This window comes from Phyllostomus discolor, chromosome 2 (assembly GCF_004126475.2).
Source record: "Phyllostomus discolor isolate MPI-MPIP mPhyDis1 chromosome 2, mPhyDis1.pri.v3, whole genome shotgun sequence".
Lineage (NCBI taxonomy): Eukaryota > Metazoa > Chordata > Mammalia > Chiroptera > Phyllostomidae > Phyllostomus > Phyllostomus discolor.
Genome location: NC_040904.2, coordinates 67,416,538 through 67,439,287, shown reverse-complemented (window position 1 = coordinate 67,439,287; position 22,750 = coordinate 67,416,538). Strand labels below are relative to the sequence as shown.

General features: G+C 36.3%; 1 protein-coding gene across 1 annotated transcript; it reads right to left on the bottom strand.

Annotated features, from left to right (window-relative positions):
• Positions 1-1,324: 1,324 nt before the first annotated feature.
• Positions 1,325-15,008, bottom strand: LOC114488216 (peptidyl-prolyl cis-trans isomerase A-like). The gene is given in 4 exon segments (XM_028501897.2): positions 1,325-1,512; positions 1,514-1,670; positions 1,950-2,120; positions 14,921-15,008. Coding segments are annotated over 4 exon segments (579 nt in total). The 3' UTR covers positions 1,325-1,349.
• Between the last annotated feature and the right edge of the window lie 7,742 nt (positions 15,009-22,750).

The following is a 22,750-nucleotide window of genomic DNA, read 5'->3' as shown; positions in this document are numbered from 1 at the left end:
GACTTATGTCACTTAGCATAATATTCTCATGGTAACAACATGGATGGATTTTATATAACTTTTAATACTTTTCATTGACAAAAATCTTATGAGCTCCATGGACCAGAGACTGAAGTCAACTTTGACTTATCCTCTTCTTTGGATACTGTATATTTCTAGTTATCTTTCTTTGTTTTTCTCTAAATCTTTTGTTTTTAGTTATAAAATTATAGCTCTAGTAGTGGTTCTTATAATGTGGAAATCATTACCTACCTGGATGCCTTGCAAATCCATTTTACACACTGTGGATATTTCTCTGGTAACATCACTCTCAACTGAAAATGTATTGATTTACTATCACCCAAACATACCCATAATAATTTAAAATTAAGAATTTATCACACTAAATTTTGACCTAACTTCTCTATTTTCTTCTTTCCTCTTAAATTAGTTCTATATTCCTTATGAATTGGTATGTGTTTTTTGTTCAGAGGCATCCTTTTTTAAGCCTGAATTACATATTACCTGATAAAAAGTGACTTCCTTCATTTAACTCTAGCCAAATTTAATATCATTCTCCTTTCAAATATTTTAATTTATTTTTGTTTTTCCAAAAATACTTGTATATATTTATGCTTGGAGATCTTATGTACATATATAGTTACTTTCATTTTGCAGAAAAAGTACTTCATTTGACTGGTGTCTTAAAAACAAAGCAGTTGCTGAAAATATCAGTACATTGTTTTAAATGTGTTGAATGAATGACTATAATTACTGTGTCGATGAAGCAAATTATTTCAGAATGAAAAAAATTGTATAACTTTCACAAATCTTTTTTCCAAGCTTGAATATCCAGGTTCTTTCCCCTTAGAATGGCTTAATTTGTTTCCTCTTGAGATATACACATATATCACCTTAACATCTGTCATTTATCTCTCACTCCTCTAATTATCTTGAGCAAATCATTCCTACCCAAACTTTTTCTTTGCAATGAAAATTAAGTAAGCTAAAATGACCTTAATTATAATTTATATATTACAGAAATAATACAGTATATTGTATCAAATATAAAAATTAAGTAAAGAAGTTACTTAAGTTAAGTAATGAAGCATAGTAAAAATCTAGGATCCTCAATATCTACATCACTTGAAAGTATGTAACTGTTTTTTGTTTAGTTTTTGTTTTGTAATCATAAAATTAACTCTGCAATCCAGCTAAACTTGGAAGGGGTAAGGAAAACATGGAACCCAATGAACTGTGGCAAGAACACAAAGATAAAAGAATATTCCAAGTAGGTGGGGTGAAGAGGTGCTTTCCTAAGCCACAGAAGGGAAGGCCTGGTGATTAAGATAAAATACAAGTCAAATTTATTAGAGTTGTCCACAGTCAGTAGTGGTGATCTCCTTGCTGGTCTTGCCATGCCCGGACCCATAGTGCTCTATGGCTGTCACAACATCTGTGCCATCCTTCACCTGGCCGAAGACCACATGCTTGCCATCCAGCCACTTAGTCTTTACAGTGCAGATGAAAAACGGAACCATTTTTGTAGGGTCCAGCATTTGATACAGAAAAGAGGCCGGGGCCTGTGTGCTTCTGGATGAAATTCTCCTTAAATTTCCCACCATAGATGGACTTGCTGCCTGTGCCATTGTGGCATGTGAAGTCACCACACTGACACATAAATCCCAGAACAGTTTTTTTAAGTTGAAAATACATTTTATTATTTTTATTTTTTAATCATTTTTTATCATTGTTCAAATACAGTTGCTTCCATTTACCCACCACCACTTTCCCCTGCCCCACCCACCCCCACTTCCCACCCTCCATCCTTCCTCCCTTTGGCTTTGTCCACGGGTCCTTTATACATGTTCCTTTAGGACCCTTTACCTTCTTTCCCTGTTATCTCCTTCCCGCATCCCCTCTGGTTACTGTCAGTTTCTTCTTTATTTCAAAATCTTTAAATCCCAGAATAATTCTATGAAAGCTAGAAACTTTATAACCAAGTCTTTTCCCCCCAGTGCTCAGAGCACAAAAGTTTTCTATTGTCTTTGGAATTTGGTCTGCACACAGCTTGAAGGAGACACGGCCCAAGGGCTTGCAGTTGGCAGCAATGCCGAAGAAAACCACAGGGTTGACAATGGCTGGACGTGGGAAGATCAAAGGTTGAGGCAGCATCTGCAAGGCCAGGTAAGTAACTTTTCAAAAACTCCACCAAAGTCACTTTTTCTGGTTATCTTTCTTTAGATTTTTCATGTGTTATTATGACTTTTTATTGATTTATGTTTTTTATGCTTGCTTGTTTTGCAACAGTATTTTCTCATTGTTTTATTGCAAATATGTATTCAGTTATTTTCTATTAAATAGGCTTTGAGAGATGATGACGAAAAAATGTTCCTTGTTTCTGACTTTCTTTTCCAGTAGAACAGTGTGTTATAAGTTCCAAAGAAATTTATTTACAAATAAATGTTAAAAATACTGTAAGTGGTTAGGAGTCTTTTGAAGAGGAGCTAAGGAAATACTTATATAAGAAGATGAGGAAGCAAAGAAGGAAATTGTTGACTTGGTTATACCTTAAAGTCTAGCTGTTTGTGAGTGATCATCCTTAGCATTTTTATTTTATAAACTTGAGGCATTTACACACTTTGATTTTGGGTTGCTTAGTAGGTGTCACAGAATTAGAGCCACTTCAGTCTAATGGCCTACTTGTTTTATTAATTTAATGATGAAAAACCTCAATATTTTATTCAGCTTATGAGGAATATACCATAAGAATGTATGAGAATTTTTCAGCATTAGTCAGTAATCTAAGCTTTATGAACATAGTGATTGTATAAATGTGAAAAATATGAATAAAAAGTAAATTTATTCATTCACATTTATCATATGGCAATTTATACCATTCACATATTCAACAAATTCAAAAGAAATAATTGTTACTAAACAAATACAGATTTATTTTTTAGTTCTAAATACTTATAATTTCTTTAGTGAAATAGTGCATTAGTTCTTTGAAATGAACAGAAGAGTGCTTAAAAATGAAAATGAAGATAGCTAAACTGTTTAACTATAGTACTTGCTTATAATGTCTTTCAAAGTTACTCATTAATTTTCCAGTTTCGCTAATGTACTGTAGTGAGATTTACTATTAGGGAGAAAGTGGGTCATAGGGACTATTTTTACAATTTCCTGTGAGTCTATAGTTGATTCAAAATAAAATGTTTTTAAAGTAAGTTATAAAACAATTGTATTATTTTCCCCAATTTCAGTTATTAGTTACTCATTATAAAATGAGTTTGTATGTATACCCCACATACCAAAGCTCATGATTTGTAGTGTTTAAAGATGAAACATTTTATTACAAGAGAAACAAATGGTTCGTTTATAGTTATTCTTTTCATTTGACATTTCTCTGCCATCTCCTTTTCCAAGAGCTGTATATGCTGACGTCATTTTTGATGGAGGGGCTGAGCTGTTGGAGATGCATGCCAGATTTGAAGACAGAAATGCCATTTTCCTTCATCCTGTCCTTCCTGCCCTTGCTGTGCATAATTCACCTTCATCCAGTGAAGCAGAGGTTACAAGCTGTGTGACTGACAAAGGAAAACGACCCTTGGGGTGAATTACATAATACATCCTCAGATGCCTTCATAGTCAGCAAGACCACTCCTCCAGGTCAGAGTGATGTATTTGCTATGTGTCCTGTCAAATTTTACCAAGGCTTCATTTTCCACCTTTGGAAGAGTAGATATAGTAGAAACTGGGGTGTTGTAGACAGGTGGTAAAGCACACATATTCACACTGGCAAGTAAAAGTGAATATGAAAATGGTTTGTAGAGTTTAAAACACACTGGTCCTCAGCAGCTTCAATCATGCATGGTTTTCACAGGCCTCACAACAGACCTTGCTGCCAAGAATTCCAATCATCACATTGTAAATCATGCATTTTGAAATAATTCTTGTAAAGTATAAAAAATAAAAGCAGTAGAAATACAAATACATCATGATTGTTTACTTTCTAATCTTGAAGAAAAGCATGGTCTATTTGTCTCATAGTGATTGTTATATATAAAACAATAATAGTTATGAGTGAGGTGTCATTAACTATAGCTTAAAAATAAATGTTCACCTGGCTGGCATAGCTCAGTGGATTGAGTGCGGGCTGCGAACCAAAGTGTCACAGGTTCGATTTCCGGTCAGGGTACATGCCTGGGTTGCAGGCCATGACTCCCAGCAACCGCACATTGATGTTTCTCTCTCTCTCTCTTTCTCCCTCCTTTCCCTCTCTAAAAATAAATAAATAAAATCTTAAAAAATGTTCTATGTATCAACACCTTAATAAACTTACAAATATCTCACATTTGAAGTGAAAGCTATCTCCTAAATTTGTGAGGACTAATTAATGTTTGTACTACTGTGTTAATAAATGATACTAGCTAAATATTTAACATTGAGTCTTAATGCATTTACTCTGAAGGTACTTTTTACTACTCAGGGACTTTGCTCACTCCCTTTTGTTTGATGCTTGTTTGATTTTCAGCCATCAGGGGTAACAGAGTTAAGCTTCAGCTATGGCAATATTATTGCCTTTGTTTAATGTAAAAATCCTGCCTGTAGAGAGTGTGCCCTCAAAAGACTTCATGCAAATGTTTAAAAAGAAAGAGATCAAAGAAATTGATAGAGTCCTTAAAAACTTTGCTTAGAGTGGTTGTGAGTAGTATTACTGAGTGCTGTACTTGGGAAATAATCAGGAAGCTATCAGTTCAACTTTTCTTGTTTGAGATGTGAGATAAATATGGGTTATCTGCCTTCAAAACAAGACAGTTATCTGACTTGCTATCTACAAAAAATCCCACGTATAATCAACATCATAGTCATAGAAATTGTGTGTGTGCATGTGTGTATTTCTACTCTACAAGCATCATTTGGAGAATTTTTTTGTTTGTTATGTATGAGTGTTAACACCATGTTTTCCTTTAATCCAGGTTCTAATGAAATATTAATAGAGTGTATGCATGGTGATTATGTTTTAAAAGTGTAAAATCTAAATAGTGTAATGAAGCTATCCATAAAATAAAATGCACACTTTCAATTTTTAACATTTGGTTTAAATTAGAAAATGTACTGTCACCTAGCTACAAAAATTGTTTAAGCAGGGTAGGGCAGTAAATTATACTAAAAGTTATTTTTTAATTTATTCTAAGTTTAGTCATATCTATTGTTTTCAAGTACTATCTGAGCATCTTGTGCGTATTACTTGTCACACACAAAAAAACTGATAAAGGTGGGACTATTATGCCTTTCTAGAGTTGAAGATCCGAGACTAAGTTCATTCAAGGTTATTCAGCTAGTAAAAGACAGAGTGGGGCTTTCATTTAGACAGGTGGCTCTAGGATCCATGTACTTAATCAAAATAACATGATAAATCTGATAATTATAGTAATTGCCTTTATAGCTAGTGTTCACTGAGAAATTACTGTATAGAAGGATGATTTCTCAGAATTATGTGCTGATTTTCTCACTTCATCTCATTACAAATTGCCGAAGTTGATTCTGTTATACTCATTTTACAGTTAGAAAAATTGAGGTTTATGGAGGTTATGTAATTTGTGCATGTCCTTAACCAATAGTTTTACTTTACTATTGTGATATTTATTTATGCTCAGATCACAAGTTATAAATTATGCTATAATATATCCATATTACAATAATTTATTAATTCAGCCAGCCCATGATATGTATGTGTTAAACAATGAGAATACAATGATAAATAAAGGGGAATTGTTGATGCAGATGCATGTTTATCTTCCCAGTCATGATCTTTTTATAATTACTGCTATATAGAAATAAATGTGCTATAGAAGAACAAAGGAGGGAATGATTTATTCTGCTAAAAGGATAAATCACTCTGTCACCTGGATAAGAGATGACTGGAATTTCATATCATAATTTTCATGAGTGGAAGGATGAATTTGGTGATAATTGACAGTCTAGGCAGTGAGAGGATATGAGTTAGGATGAGAGAATGACAGTACAGGGTGTATTTGAATAATGAATAGTTGTGCCATGATGTTGTTGTATGCAGTGAGAAGGTGTGTGATGGAAATAAAACTAGCAAGTGAGACTGTGGCCAAGCTGACCACGTGTCAGTTATGATAGGCAATAGTAAATTGTATGTGATAGGAAGTAGTGAAAATCAAAAGATTTTTTAATGGGGTAAAGTCATGTAGTCACAATGGTCACACTTTGTCAGGGTTAGAGACAAATGTGCATGCGACATCATGGGGTCAGTGGAAAGAGGGTGGGATGGGCTATGTTGGGATCAGACTGGCCTTGCAAACTTTACCTGGCACAGAGATACAGAGGAGTTCATAAGAATTTTTTTCCTAGCGTGTATTTTTTTATATTTTATTAAAGTTTGATAATTATTATCTAAAAATAAATGTATAACCTAGAAATGGCATTCTGAAGTTAACCACAACCAATAGTCTCAGGAGGAAAAAGAGGGGAAAGGGAATGTGCATTTAGTGATTATATACAAATCTATAGTTAACAACACAGATATACATATTTGTTTAAATGTTTGTTTCTGTGACTCATCATAGGACACTTAATGGACACAAATCAATTCCTCTTTCACTGACCACTCCACGTACATTTTTCCCTCAGCAAGTTCTTCAGCTAGTTGGGTTTCTTTAACTCGTGGAGTAAATAAGTTGAATGCTTAGTGACTCTTGCTTTATCTAGTTATAAGTTTATTTTAATTTTTACTATTAAAATTAAAATTTTAAGAGAAACTTCTAGAAAAGGCTATAAATTACACAACAACCTCCTTGTCATCTTAGGTGACAACAGCCTGATTTTTCTTTGACAGCAGGATCAATTACTACAGTAATTCTCTCCTTCACCTGGTGTTTGCTAGTATAAAACGATTAAAGTAGCCAGGTAGCAATTTTCACTTGCAGTACAGAGGAACAATTATTCAAAACTCAAACTTGGGGAAATTTGATATAATTGAAAGAAAAGTCAGTTCCAATGAATCTTGTTCTCTCCTGGATCAATACATTTTGGCTTTGTTGATAGCACAAAATAAAAATGACCTCATGACCATAGTTAACTCCCAGTGGTGATTCCAGTATTTTTACCAGAGCAGCAGTTATGTTTTATGGATAGAGCACACAGTTGAGACCAAAAATTCTATTACCTATACTTTCTTCCTTTATTATTTTTGTGCATTGATCACCTTTAATTTTTATTGCATTTTTTCCATTATCATTTAGTCCCTTTATACTTTCCTCCCCACCAAAATCACTACACTGTTGTCCATGAGTCCTTTTTCCATTTTGCTCAATCCCTCAACCTCTTAACCCCCAACTAGCTGTCATCTGCTCTCCATCTATGAGTCTGTCTCTGTTTTGCTTGTTACTTCAGTTTGTTCATTAGATTCCACATATGAGATCATATGGTATTTGTCTTTCTCTGACTGGCTTATTTCACTTAGCATAATGTTCTCCAGGTCCATTCATGCTGTTGAAAAGGGTAAAATTTTCTTCTTTTTTAATGGCCGAGTAGTATTCCATTGCATAAATATCACACAGTTGTTTTATCAGCTCATCTACTGATGGATACATGGGCTGCTTCCATGTCTTGGTGATTGTAAATAACACTGCAATGAACATGGGGTGCTTATGTTCTTTTGAATTAGTGTTTTGGGGTTTATTTGTATATATTCCCACAAGTGGGATTGCTAAACCAAAATGCAGATCCATTTTTAATTTTTTGAGGTATCATGATACTGCTTTCCATGGTGGCTACACCAGTCTGCATTCCCATCAACAGTGCAAAAGAGTTCCCTTTTCTCCACATCCTTTAGAACACTTGCTGTTTCTTGATTTATTGATGATAGCCATTCTGACACGTGTGAGATAATATCTTATCATGCTTTTAACTTGTACTTCCCTAATGATTGGTGATGTTGAGCATCATTTCATATGTCTATTGATCACCTGTATGTCCTATACTTTCTTGATGTACTTTTATTTATAAAATGAATTCTTTAATAAGAAGAAATGCAATTTATCTTACTATCATCATGGATAAGGAATTGAAGTAATTCACTGAGGAAGAGGAAGAAAAACATACATTGCATGAAGGGTAGGCAAAATCATATTCTGAATTACTGCTTACTATATCAAGGGTTCACCTTGATGCCTTCTCCTTGTTGAAACTGTTCCATCCACTGTAATCAGTGTACTGTCTGTTTGCACAGGTAATGGTACCATGTTATTGCTTAAGTAATAGATTCTGCTGTTGATGGTTTGAGGACTCAACACTTTTACAACCAAATTAATTGTGTCAAGGGGCTATATTCTGGCTGGACATAACCTTGATTCCTGCCACACTGATTGATTTTAAAATAAGCACATTGACCAAACACTGAAGTGCCTGGAATAAAAAAGGCTGGATGGTAAATGGACAAGATGTCCACATGAATATTGACACCTTTATTTTGTAATGGGATCCTCTTTGATAAGTGTTTATATGTGATGTGAAAGCCTCAACTATGTGTCTCTTCCAGAGAAAAAGCCACATTCTTCTTTACCAGGCATTTTTTAAATAGATTCTCCAATTTCTTTCCCGTAGTCCTTCACTCTGAGATAAAATTATAGATTTCTCATTAATTAGTATATGTTTATATCATTGGCCACCTTCACATTGATAAAGTGCATAGTCATATGAAATGCTCAAAGTTCTGCTTACTGGGATAATTTCTATGGTCCACTATTTTTTTCAGGGAGACAAAAATAAAAATATAATGCTGCAACATATGTAGTGTTGGCTGATACCATCATATGTACTGGATTCTCCATAAACCAGTCCAAAGTATTTTCTTCCTCAACTAACTAGTTAAAAACAATGTCCAAAAAGCTGGCAATTTAAATTCAAGGAAAAGTGACATTTCATTAAGAATATACACTAAGAGAGTCCAAGTCTTAGCATTCAACTTATACATGTGTAACCCAGAGTCTGAATTACCCAACTAACTCTAATTTTAAAGTTATTCTTATTGATACAAATATTATTGATAATTAACAAGTAGAGATATTTTTGTTTAGTTTGATTTATGTTGCATAATATAAAATATTGAATATTTTATTTCTCAATAATTATACATTTTTAAAATGAATACAAATTGGTCTTGAGCTATATAAAGTCTGATTCAGAAAAATTGTTTTATGTAAAACTGTACTTTTTGTTTTGTAAAGTACTATGCATCGTCTTAGAAATTTATATTAGGTATTATGAAATTCCTCTTTCATTGAGGATTAAGTCATGGTAATTATACTTGCTAGTATAATATGGTTTAAGTATACATCAACATATAAGAATTGATTTTAGAGGTAAATTTCTTTCACTTAACATGTACATGAGTCATTAGTTTGTAAGAAACCTACTCAGTAAGTGGTTAGATTCTGTAATAACTCAGTAGCCTGAGATGATGTTCCTTACACTATATATATATATATATATATATATATATATATATATATACACACATACACACACACACACTCTATTCATTTTCACATCAACTTACACGTTATCTATAAAAATATTTGAGTATTTTTTGTGTTCATTAAATTTACTTTCTTCCTTCAAATTACCAACTAGGATAAAAGAAATTAGCACATAATTAAAATGATAGTAAGGTACCAAATACCAATTTCATGGGAAGAGAAACTTAAAACACTGACCAAATTTATTCTTTGTCTTATTCTAAGATTGCTTCCATTGCTTTAGTGTGTTCTGTCACATTTAAGAAAACTGTCTTCATTAAATCCGGAAGTGACACTAAGCAGATTTTGAATGAGTAGTTGGCTAAGTAGAAGTCTTTTCTGCTTCATGTTAAAATAGTGCTGAGTAACAATTTTCAATATGAAATACAATTGGACCTAATCCCTTTATGAAATAACTTATTTTATTTTTTCTTTCAAGATAAATATTGTGTTTCTTACATACAATAATATCATAGAAGCAGTGAATAAAGTATAATAAAATTGATACACATGAGGGTTGTCCAGAAAAAGTCCAGCCATTTTTAATATGAGAACGATTTGCACGGCATTGGTGTAACCTGCCAGCCACAGAGAATGAACTGGAATGCACTTGTGTGAACAATGATGACTTCACACTACCAGTCAGTGAGGGTGGTAGAGAGCATTGAGTTAGCATGTGTACTGTTTGGCTGTCACATTCAAAATGACTGAGTGGGTAGAGCAATGAATCTGCATCAAATTTTGTGTTAAGGTCAGACATTCCTCCAAAGAAACTTTTTGGATGATTCAGAAGGCTGCCACTGTGGGCAATTGGTGATCGGAAGCTTCATCATGAAAATGTGTGTATTCATGCATCATGTCTGGTGCAGAGTTTTCTGGTGAAACATCAAGTCACCCAGGTGACTTAGTCCCTCTACAGCTCAGATGGCACCCTGCAACTTCTGGCTTTTTCCAAAACTGAAGTCACCTTTGAAAGGGAAGAAGTTTCAGACTGTTGATGCAGTTTAGAACAGTACAACAGGGCAACTGATGTGATTGGGAGAACTGTGGGAGGTACCAGTGTGCCTACTTTGAAGCAGACCAAGGTGTCAGTGCCCTATGTACAATGTTTCTTGTACAATCTTCTTCAATAAATGTCTCCATTTTCATATTGCATGGCTGGATACTTTCTGAACAGACCTCATGTATATGTGTGTGTATATATATTTTTTCTCTCTTTAAAAATATTTCTTCTAAGAGAAAGCACTTTAAAAAATAAAATCTCAGCATTTGAAAACTCAAAAAAGAATTTTAAAAGATATTCATATTGCATCTTACATCTTTCATATAAGTGCCCTGAGGTCCAGAGAACTTAATTAATTTTCCTAGGATATGGAAGTAGAACTCTTGGTATAAAAGGAACGTACCCCAAATAGCATTCATGAAGGAAGTATACATAAAATAGTTAAAAGAGGGAGGGAGGATAGCAAGGAACTTGTAATTGAAAGATACCTTTTTAGTACTGCCTCTTTGTCAGTTCTCTTAGCAACTTGTGTAGTTTTGAAATTGTTAAGCCGCAACATGTTGCATTGGTAAGGTAATGCAGCTGTCTGCCAGTGTAACATAAGGAGCATTTTAGAGTGCATATTATTTGAGTAGTAAAGGTTTCTTTCAAGTAACATTCAATTTGGATCTTTTCCCACTAACATCTTCTATCACAAAAAGATAACGTTCTAGTATTGTGGTTAAATAAGCATGTTACTATACGAGTATATATTCAAGACAAGAAATAATTTTACATTTTTAAGTCACTAATATGGGTCTGGCACATTGTTAAGCATCTTATAAGATGTCATTTACTTCACAAGAACAACTTTTAAATGTTCAGCATTTCAGCTTCTATTCTTTGTTTTTTCATCACGAACATAATATGTAGTCTTCAATTCTTCATGTCCAATTCACTTGTCAATAAATTGTAATCTACCTTTCATTTGTATGTATTGCACTGATGACTTCCAGCATTGCTCTTGTTAATGTGACTAATAGCATCTTTATTGTTCAATGTCCGTCCCCATGTTGTGGAACTCCAATGCGGCAGACACAGGTGACTTCTTCCTTCAGTGGGAAACTGACCCTCTCCTGTCTTCCAAGATTTCATATATTCTTGATTTTTCTCTTCCAACTCACTAGTCCATGTTATTCATATTCCAATGTTATATACTCCTTTTTATGTTTTTCAGTTATAGGTGGCATAAAATATTACATTACTTTCAGATGTACAGCATAGTGACTAGACAATTATATCCCTTAAAATGTGATCACCCCAATAAGTCTAGTACCCACCTGACATCATACATAGCTATTACAAAATTATTGACTGTATTTCCTATGCTGTACTTTCCATCTTCTTATCTATTGTCTTATAATTTGTACTTCTTCATTCTTTTCATTTTTTTACCCATTTCCCCACCCTTCCTCTCATTTGACAACTATCAGCTTGTACTGTGTATTTATGAACTTATTTATGTTTCATTTATTTTCTTTTTTAGATCCTACATATAAGTAAACTTGTATTTATCTTTGTCTGATTTAGTTCACTTGGCATAATACCTTCTAGGTACATCCATGTTGTCACAAATGGCAAGATTTTATTATTTTTATGGCTGAGTAATATTTCTTTGTATATATGTACCACTTCCACTTTGTTTGTCTATCAATGGACACATAGGTTGCTTGCATATCTTGGCTATTGTAAATAATGTTGCAATGGACATAGGTGTGCAAATACATTTTGGAATCATTTTGAATTTCTTCAGATAAGTGCCTGTGAATAAAATTGCTGGGTCATATAGTAGTTCTATTTTTAAGGAACTTACTGTTTTCCATGGTAGATGCACCAATTTACAATCCCACCAATAGTGCACAAGAGTTCCCTTTTCTCCACATGTGCGCTAATGCATGCTGTCTGTTGATTTATTGATTATATGCAGGTGTGACATAATATCTCATTGTAGTTTTAATATGCATTTCTCTGATGATTAATGATGTTGAACATCTTTTCATATGTCTGTTGGTCATCTGTATGTCCTCATTGGAAGAATGTCTATTCAGGCCCTCAGTTTTTAATACTCTTAATCTACTGAGCATTTGATATTAGGATGCTAGGCCCACTTATCTACATAAAAAATTCCCAATGACCCGATTGTCCCACAAGTCTCTGGAGCCTCTCTGCATGTCCTCCTTGGAGAGGTGTCTGTTCACGTCCCTTGCCATTTTTTTTATTTGATTGTTTGTCTTCCTGGAGTGGAGTTGTGTGAGTTTTTTACATATTTTGGAAATCAAACCCTTTCTGGGATTGTACCTTAACAATACTGAAACAACAATTCAAAAGAACCTATGCACCCCAATGTTCATAGCAGCACAATTTACAATAGCTAAGTGCAATGTAGAGCTTACATTGCTCTAAGCAATGTAAGTGTCCATGAGTGTATGAGTGGATCAAAAAACCATGGTACATATACACAATGGAATACTACACAGCAGAAAGAAAGAAGGAGCTCCTACCCTTCAAGACAGCATGGATGGATCTGGAGAGCATTATGCTAAGTGAAATAAGCCAGGAGGTGAAGGACAAATTCCATATGATCTCATTTATAAGTGAAACCTACTCAACAAAACAAAGAAGCAAGCAAAATATAACCAGAGATCTGGAAATAAAGGACAAATTGACAGTGACTAGAGGAGGGAGGAGAGGGATAACAGAGAAAAGGTGAGAAGGAGTTGTTAGGGAAAGTGTATAAAGGACCTATGGACAAATCCAAAGAGGGGAAGTATTGAGGGCAGAAAGTGGGGGTGAGTGGGGGAGGGGAAAGTAGTGGTAGAAAATGAAGATGACTGTACTTGAACAACAATAAAAATAAAATAAAAGAAACATTTCAACTCAAGAAAAAAAGAGTTTACACAACTATATATTTTCCTAGTTAAGTAGAGCTACCATAACAAAATGTCATAGACATTGGCATTCAGAAACAGAAATTTATTTTTTCACAGTTTTGGAGGCTAGGAGGGCCCAGAGACTCTGGAAAGCTTTAGTTCCCAGCCAGGGTTCTCTTCCTAGCCTATAGACAGTTACCTTTTTTCTGTATCCTCACAGGGTGGTGGAGAGAGAGAGGTCGAGAGAGAGAGACAGAAAGAGAGAGACAGAAAGAGAAAGAGAGAGAAACTTACCAGTTCAAAGTCCTACTTGGTTAAGGCCTTACCCTCTAAAAAACCTATCTCCAGATATTGTCACACTAAGGGTTAAGTTTTCAATGTATATATTTTGGGGGACAAAATTAGGTCCAGAGAACAAATATACAAATGGTAAATCATGCACACACACAGCCCCTCTTGAGTAATTGATAGTGACCTATTGTTGGTGTTTTGATCTTTCCATAGTTAACATTTTATGCAATTACTAGCTTGGCAGTTCTTTTATGATAACTTCCCCAAGTCACTAGACTTGGTTGGGAGATTTTTTTTCCAATCCCCTCACTCTATTTCTTTATAAAACATCACAGAAGTTTTCATAAATATCTAAGGCATGTCCAAATTGCAATTGTTGATTCTTCCTAGACAGTACATAGAAATTTAGAAATGTTAAAGAAAGATAACTCCAGCTTTTTAGTTGCAGCTCTAACTAGTTAAGTTCAACAACATCTTAGAAGTCATCACTCCTGGTCTTACAAAAAGAAAAGTGAAAAGAAACGCCTTTTTGGGGCCATCAAGAATCTAAAGTTAAAGGGCAGTTACTCTAGAATCAAAAGATAGACACGTTGAGAGAGATCCATGAACTGATATCGAGTTACTCAAAGCAGAAGTCACTGGAACCATTAACAGATAGGAACACATAAATGGTAATTTTGATGAAATAGTAAATGTAAAATAGTAAACAAAAAAACTAAAATGAAAAAGTAAATAAAAATAAAACTACCCCCAGAAGCTACATCTCCATATAAGAAGTGGCAAACCCCGTGTGACGGGGGCCAAGGTCATGTGTTGAAGGTAGCATGAAAGAAATCCAGACCTCTGAATCATCACTTGGGTTAAAGGCACTGGGCCCAGTGAGTGAAAACAAACTTTTGCAATATAAAGTCACTACAATTCGACAAGTTGTTCGATTGTGACACTGACTCTATTCGGGTCCTGGAAAGGAACCCACTATCTCTGGGGTATGTCTGCATACGTAGGATGGTTGCATGCCACAGGGGGACAAAAAGTTTTAAAACTTTATCAACTCATCCACTTCAGGTGCCATTTTCATTATATTTTAAATTATACCAATACAAAAACATACAGGTAAAGATGAAGGAGAATAACCATTCCGGGAGCCACTTAAAAATCTCACCCACCCCACGCCCCAGCCATACCAGAATGACCAATCAGGTTCGCCCTTGCTGGCTGGTTCCAGGTGGAATGTTGCAGCGTCATCGGGTTTGTTGAGGCCTGAAGCTCCATGGTGACCGAGCATTCCCTGTGCCGATGGTCAGTGGAAGGGCTGCAGTCCGCTGTGGGGCTGGGCTTTGGTCCCACCCTTAGGAAGATGGGGGAGGAGGCGGCCGACATGCTGCCAGGTGGCTTGCGTGTAGGCCTCATTGGCCCTGTCTTCTTCTGGTGGGAGACAATGGCATGCCCACCTGTGATTGGCTGCTTGGTGGGTCTTATATTTATACTGAGACTTGTTTGGTGTGTTCGGAGTCGACGTTATGCAAGACGAGAAGAAGAGCTAGCAAAAGCGCTGGCCGCTCATATTGAGGAGAAATGCCAACTCATTGATAAGGTGAGCGCCGCTAAAGAGGAGTGCGCAAGGATGGAGTCATCCTCAGACGATGCCAGGCGTGTGAAAGAGTCATTAAAGACACTCTGCCTTAGTGACACTTGCACAAAGATGACTGCAACCTACTGGCCGCTGAGGGAGGAAATTATGTCCCTGCTTCACCAACTAAAGGAAGAGAAATTCAGACGCTCCAGGCAAGAAGAAGAGATGGCAGAGATGTTAAAGACAATCAAGGCCTTGGAAGAGGTGGTCAAAACCTCCACTTCACCAGGAGCAGATCCAAACCTGCCAGGAAGCCAAGAGCCAAGCCCTGGTGGTCCCCTCCCCAGGAGTGGACCTGGGTCTTAAAGCGGCGATGTTCCCTGCTCTCCACTGAGGCCTCCCCAGCTGACATCTGTTCCACCGACCTCCACCTCCACCTGGCAGTCCCTGAGGCCAGTGGATGCAGGAGAGCCCCACCCGTGGGCTGGAGTTCCCCTCCTCCACATGCTGCACACAGTGGTCAATGCCTGCATGGGCGATCCCTCCAAGTGTAAAGAACATAAGACTTGCTACAACACACCAAGAAATGAGGGTAGGGCTTCCCTACAGTCACAGAATGTTTGGGTGCTCTCTCAGCAGCAATGAAAGAAATGCAGTACTTGAATGCAACTATGACTCAAACTGAATCTTTATCGAACTCCTTTTCTCACAATTGTGAGAAATTACATTATATTCATTACGTATATGCATTAATCTTCTAAGTGAACCATTATATTGTAGTCTCTCCTTAAATATTCTATTTTAATTTGAAAATACACAGCTTTTCAATAAAAACTTTAAATTGTCAGAAAGTCACTGAAATTTGGTACTTTGTGCAGAATGCAATATTGATTATCCTATCACTTTTGTAAAATGGCATATATCATACAGTTTTTCCAAATGTAAGTTTTATAAGGAAATCTTTATTTTTTAGGAAAAGACTACCTACTCTTAAAAGGGAAAGTTTGTTTTGATTAGAGTCCTTTTGTTTATCAACCTTATGCAATTACAAAACAAATGCATTAAACTCTATAGACAAAAATATTTCAATATACATGAATTTCATGTACCTGTTAGTCATTTGCCTCAAAGTGGGATGTCTCGTCTCTCTGAATCCCAGACCATTTGGTGCTTTTATTCAAATTGAGAAAGAAATGTCAGAGAGTTAAAATTTAGAACTTTCACAAAGGGTCTTTCTAGTTACCCTATTATGTTTTATCCCTGCTGGTTCTCGACACAGCCCTCTAGCTTAACTTGCAAATATACAAACTTTCCTGGGCTGGGATCAGAACATTTCCACCTGTCAGAGAGTCAGTGTTGCCACCCATCTGTAGCTGAATGTCTGAGTTCTATTGTGCCTGTCCACTGTAGGCCATGTAGAGGTGGAGGTGTTTTCTCTGCTATTTATTTTTAGCTTAATCAAATGGCATAGGTGATGAAAAAATGTCTCCCAGAGGAAGCTTAATTCTATTAAACCTTGGAACAGATATGTCAAAAGATTTCTGAGGCCCTTTGATCTCAGTATCTGGAGTCCTTTCTAACATGACAGGGTCCTGAAAAAAAATCAGGAGAACTTCTGATGTTACAAAGGGAGACACCCCCCAGAAAACAAGAATTATCTTCTGAGTGGTGAGCTTCTTAGTACAGACTTCCCCTACTAGGTGAGTGTTCTGGGAACCCATCTGTAGTAGTGTACCAGCTGTCTTTCTTGAGAGGGCCTGTGTTTTGCTTCAGTGAGGTTGTTTTTTTTTTTTTTTTTTTGAGCGGGGGTGGGGGGGTGGGGGGGAGACTCTTTCAATGCATTTGCCCATTTCAGGATGGGTGATTGATGAGTGTACCTGCACTGAGCATTCAGCGGTTTGACCCCAAACAATATGACCCTGTGCCCCACCCTCCCTATTCACTAGATCTCCTCCCAAGTGATTTTTTTGTTTGTTTGTTTGTTTGTTTCACCTGATGAAAAGACTCCTTGTAGGGAAATGTTTTGCCTATGTGGAGGAGGTGAGAAAAATTAGCACAAGTACTAAAAGGCATCAAACTAGAAGTTCAGAAACAGTTTTAAGTGAAAAAACATCCCGATAGATATGTTGCATCAAATCAGTGACTGAAGTTTAACATGTAAGAATAAATATGCAATTTTTATAAATAAATTCCAGGGTTTTGAGAGCCTCTCCTGATTCCTTTATCATGCTTTGAATTATTTTTATGGAATATTGTTCAGATTTTAACTACCTTATCATAATACAGTTTATATTTCATAAGATTCTTCCACTCTAGGTGTAGAATTCAATGATATTCTAGTAAATTTACTGATTTGTTTAACCATCAACATAATCCAGCTGAGAAAATTTCATCACCCCAGTAAGATCTCTAATGTACACTTAACAGATATGCTTTTGATCCTTCAAAACCACTCTTTTCCTGACCATAATATTGATTCTTACTACTTGGAAAAATAAATTCTTTTTAAAACTTGGAAAATATTTGTAAGCTAGGTATTACTGTAGATACTTCCTGTTTTTAATGAGCATTGATCTCACGGTAGTATGTTTTTTTTTTTTGAGCTGTTTATTTATTTACATCATGTAAATGATTAAGACCTGTCTTTATTTCTCCCCACGGCAAGGCTAATTCAAAGAGCTGGGCACAGATGAGTTCTTTGGATGATGACCACCCCCCAGGAAGGAAGTGAAATGGAAAAGGAGGAATATGTAGCAAGGCTGTGTGGTTGAGCTAGTCAGCTCTGTGGACACTGAGGTTTACTTCTGCTTGGGACCCTCAGAGATATGTATAATTTGTGCCTCAGAATCTTCTCTTTGAATAATAGGAAACAGGAACATTGAGACACTGAGGACCCTTCCCTCATTTAATGAGAATTGTTCCCAAGTTGTAAATTCATTTATACATAGAGGCTGCCCTTTGGTTGGAGCCAGCTCCTATGGCTTCAGAGAAAACCCTTGAAAGAGAAAAGTGGAAATTCTGAAGGTATTTGAGGTGAAACATGAGCAACAGGTACAAATTATCAGCCAAATGGCAAGCATTGCCATATCCAAGCTTCAAGGAGTCATCCCATTATCCTAGGAGAATTATGTTGAGATTAATTGCTAAGTGTCATTGCTGGGATTATTAATACTGAGCTCTTGAATGATGTTGCTAGGTGAATACATTCCCTGTTGTATTTTCCCCCACCTTGGTCCTACATACTTAAGAATCATCCCTAATTATATTTTCCCAGTTCCTACTATTAGGAACTGTAATCCTCTGTAATCCTTTTCATGAATACATTTCCTCCAATATTAAGCACCACAATACTGTGCTTGAGCTACACTGGGCAAAGTTAGTTTTAGAGGTTATAAGGGGAGATGTTAGTGAACTTGAGAAGGCATCTTGTCATCTTGCAAGGCATTTGATTCAGTTGTGGTCTTACCAAGGACTCCAGGAAAGCAGAGCCTTCTATTATTTGCAAGAGTGAGGGGACTGCTTTTATCAGACTGGAGGACTGAAGGGTATTTCACCCACATGCTGAAATTTCAGCTCTCACCATCTCACTGCTTTCCTGCCTAGTCCTCAGCAGGGTACTTGTCATATAAGGTCAGTTATCCAGTCTCCATATCCCACTTACAGGGTCTGTTTGCTGGTACCACTGGCCAGCAGAAACTCTCTTCATGTGGACTTGCCCTTAAAAAGGCCTGAAACAAGAAGTTGTGTATACATGATTGCTTTGGGAAAAGATTCCGAGAAACTGGAGTGATGGAGTAGGAAGAATAACACTGTGTTATTAGTTTGGTAACTGTTCTTGGCACCCAGAGCTCAACCCCTCCCAAAATGCCCCCAAGAGCCTTTAGAGCACACCTCACACCTTCCCTTATGAAAGGTGAGAGTCTATGGCATTTATACCTGGACTCCTGATTCTCATTTTTCATTTTTGCCTCTGGGAAGTTCAGTGATTTTGACTTCTAGCTTCCAGGTTGTGCAAGCTCCTGGCTTTGAAGAAAGTCCAATTCAGAACAGCAGAGAAGGGAGAGAGAATGGGCAGGAGGGAGGGAGGGAGGGTTTGGGTGGAAGGATTTCAGAGTGTAGTTCTGCTTTGAAAAATAGAGAAATGCAGTATAAGAGAATGTGGTATGTGCACATCTGGTAAAATATGGACTTGAGAAAAGGTGCAGCTTAGCAGATTTTATGTAAAAATCATCTAGATGAGGTCTTGTGTTTTTAAAGATGTGTGTACAGCAAAGACCTGCTTAGAAATGGCTACTGAGACTGACTGAAAGCAAAGGCTACCCCATTTGTTGACACAGTAGCCGGACTTAATCAAAGGCTATTTTCTACCCGCCTCACCCCCGGGAAGGTGTTAGAAGTAAGAACATTTCTTTGGCAAAAATGACCTTGAATTACCTAAAATTATTTTTGGTAACTCATTGGAACTGGGGCTACATATAGAAATAAAAATTTTTCTTTGGAAAAATGGTGGGGGACTTGCATTCTTAGCACTCTGATGGGTTGATAGCTGTGGCCTCTTCATTTAATGGGATCCTTCTGAGATTTCAAAGACTTTTCAAGAATTACTTGACAGAACGTAACTGCAACAGTGCTTGTTTTAAAAGCCCAGTACCTGAATTAAAGGTAATTCACCTTGAAACAAGGGCTATAACCCTGTAAAAAAGGTGATGTGCAGAGATGAGGTGCACTGTCAAAGTCATTTATGGTTTTAAGAATACCTGAAGAGTGTGATGAGGCTGTTTTACTGAGTTCTATACAAAGGTGTAAAGTATTTTTAGATTCAAATATAAAGTATTTTTAGATAAAGAGATCAAGTAGGACTGTGATAATTTATTGATATTTAAATCATGTGTGCTCTAAAACTTCTAGAATAGAACAGGGAGAAATGAAAGATGGAAATTAAAAGCTCAGTAAGCTGTATACAGTATGTTATGCCCCTCAAAATTCATAGGTTGAAACCTAACAATCCTCAATGTCATGGCAGTGGAATGTGGGGTCTTTGGGAGTTAATTGGGTCTTGAAGATGGAGTCCTGTGAATGGTGTAGGTGTTCTTATAAACAGACTCCCTTGCTCTTCCTCCATGGGGAGATACTTCAGGAATATAATCTGCTATAAACCAGAAATGTGGCTCTCACCACAGGTTGAATGTCCTGTTGACCTGATTTTGGACTTACTGGCCCCTAGACCTATAAGAAATAAATTTCTGTTGTTTATAATTGTGGACCAACACAGTAAAAATAAACTTTTGCTTAGAACTTCAGTTCTTCCCTTAGAGTAATACTCTCAGAAACTGCTCAAATCATTAAGAGAGAGTAATTTGGAAATTGCCAAGTAGTTAGTTACCTTACTGATGTGTTAAACTGAAGTCTGTCATGGATACGTTGGTCTAGGGCAGTGATTTTCAATTTATTTCACTTCATGGCACACATAAACTAATTACTAAAACTCCATGCCACCCCAATAGTATATTTTTTGCCAATGTGACATAAAAAATTAGGTAGAATTTTCATTCATCCACATCAAGTGCTATTGTTGTGTTGTCCCTCCTCCTCCTCCTTCTTCTTTCTTCTCCTTCTCCTCCCCCTCCTCCTCCTCCTATTCTTCTTCTCCTTCTTCTTCTTCTTCTGCTTCTTCTTCTTCTTCTTCTTCTTCTTCTTCTTCTTCTTCTTCTTCTTCTTTTTCGACATTCCAACAGAATGGAAGTCAGGGTCCTTGACTAAAAAGACAAGTATTTCACACTTCAAAAATTCTTATGACACACAGATTGAAAATCGCTGGTCTAGGAGTCTTTTACAGAAGTACAGAACTGAAGGTGACTGAAGCCAAAGTTGTTATTTTCCTACCTATATCTTGTTTACCAGAATTTGTACTCTAACCCAGTTGCTATATTATTCCCTTCTTTTGAGAATCAACTACAGTCAGGTACACAAGACTAGAAAAGTCCTTCTTGTTTTCAAGTTTTGACTAGTTAAAGAAATTCGAGATCCAGAGTTTTCCCTGTGAAATTATACCTTAGTATTCAGCTGAGATCACATTCTTGCTGTTTTTCTTAAATTACACTTTCTTGAAGACACTTCCCATTATATCACTGGAATATGATTTCCAGTCTCAGACTTTGTTTTTAGGAAAACCAACTTAAGACATACCCCCATGGCTGGCTGCACAGGCATGTGATCTGTGTAGTCTTATACTGTCCTATGTTTGTCTTAATGTTCTCTTGTGGTCTTGAAATTCTGAATTTCTGAATAAAGGGCCCCTAATTTCCACTTGTACTCAGCTCTGTTGACACCAAACTTTAAGGTCGTGAAATACCCTATGATTTTAAACAATGAATAAATTAAGGTATCATCTAAGAGTAAGAACATTTCTAAGTTTTCTTTTCTTTATCAAAACAAAAGAAATGAACAGCTTGAAGAAGGAGTATCCATAAATAAAGGCCATAAGTTATACAGCAGAGGTATAAAATAAGTACTGGGACACCTCAGGAATCTGAGAAGATAGTATGGGACCACAGGGTCAAATCTTCCTTAACACTGTTTTGCCAGCTCAATAGAAACATCCACATTTTAGAATCTCTGAGACGGCAAAACCCATACTTTGCCAGATTAGTTGGGACCCTATTCCTGATTGCTGTGTACCTCTTGTTATTTAATATGGATGATACCCTTTACTTCAGCCTGGGGTAGGTACCCCATAAGAAAGAAAAAGGTTTTTTGAGAGACATAACCAGAGTTGGATTAACATAGATCTTCCTGGAAGCAAAGGTAGCAAACTTAGGTTGAAGATCAGACCTTCAACTACCAAGGGGAATGAAGAACATTTCCTCAAAAAACTTTGAAGTAAAAGACTACTCATGGTTAATGCATTGTATGGTGATGAAAGTTAGCACCTCAGAGAACCTCAATAAAACCATTATCATGGCTACCCCTTTCTTTCCTAGACAGGGGTGTATAAAGTTAAAAAGTCCAGTTACCTTGAAAAAGAAACAGACTCAGATTTATCAGGATGGCAGGGGGAAGAAATAGAGGAAGATGCTATTTTGGTCTCTCAAGTCTCTACCCCACTTTCATTCTTTGTCTCCCTGACCTAACCTATAGTACAGGGAGCTAGAAAGTATTCTATCTTCCTTGTTCCAGAAAGAGGGAAAAGACCTTTGAAGATGCAGAATTTAAATAATCACACTTTTAAAAGTGTGAATAATATTATTAAATATAAATTTGTTAATTTTATTTCTGAAACAAAAATTATAGTCCATATTGTGAAATGCTGCACAGTATTTGAGTAAGAGAAAAGTGAGAAAAAGCAATAGGATATCCATTCAATCAGGTGAGAGGGCGTACTAAGTCCTGGATACTCATCATTAAGCTGACCCTTGAACTGCTTATGGTCTGACTTCTGTCC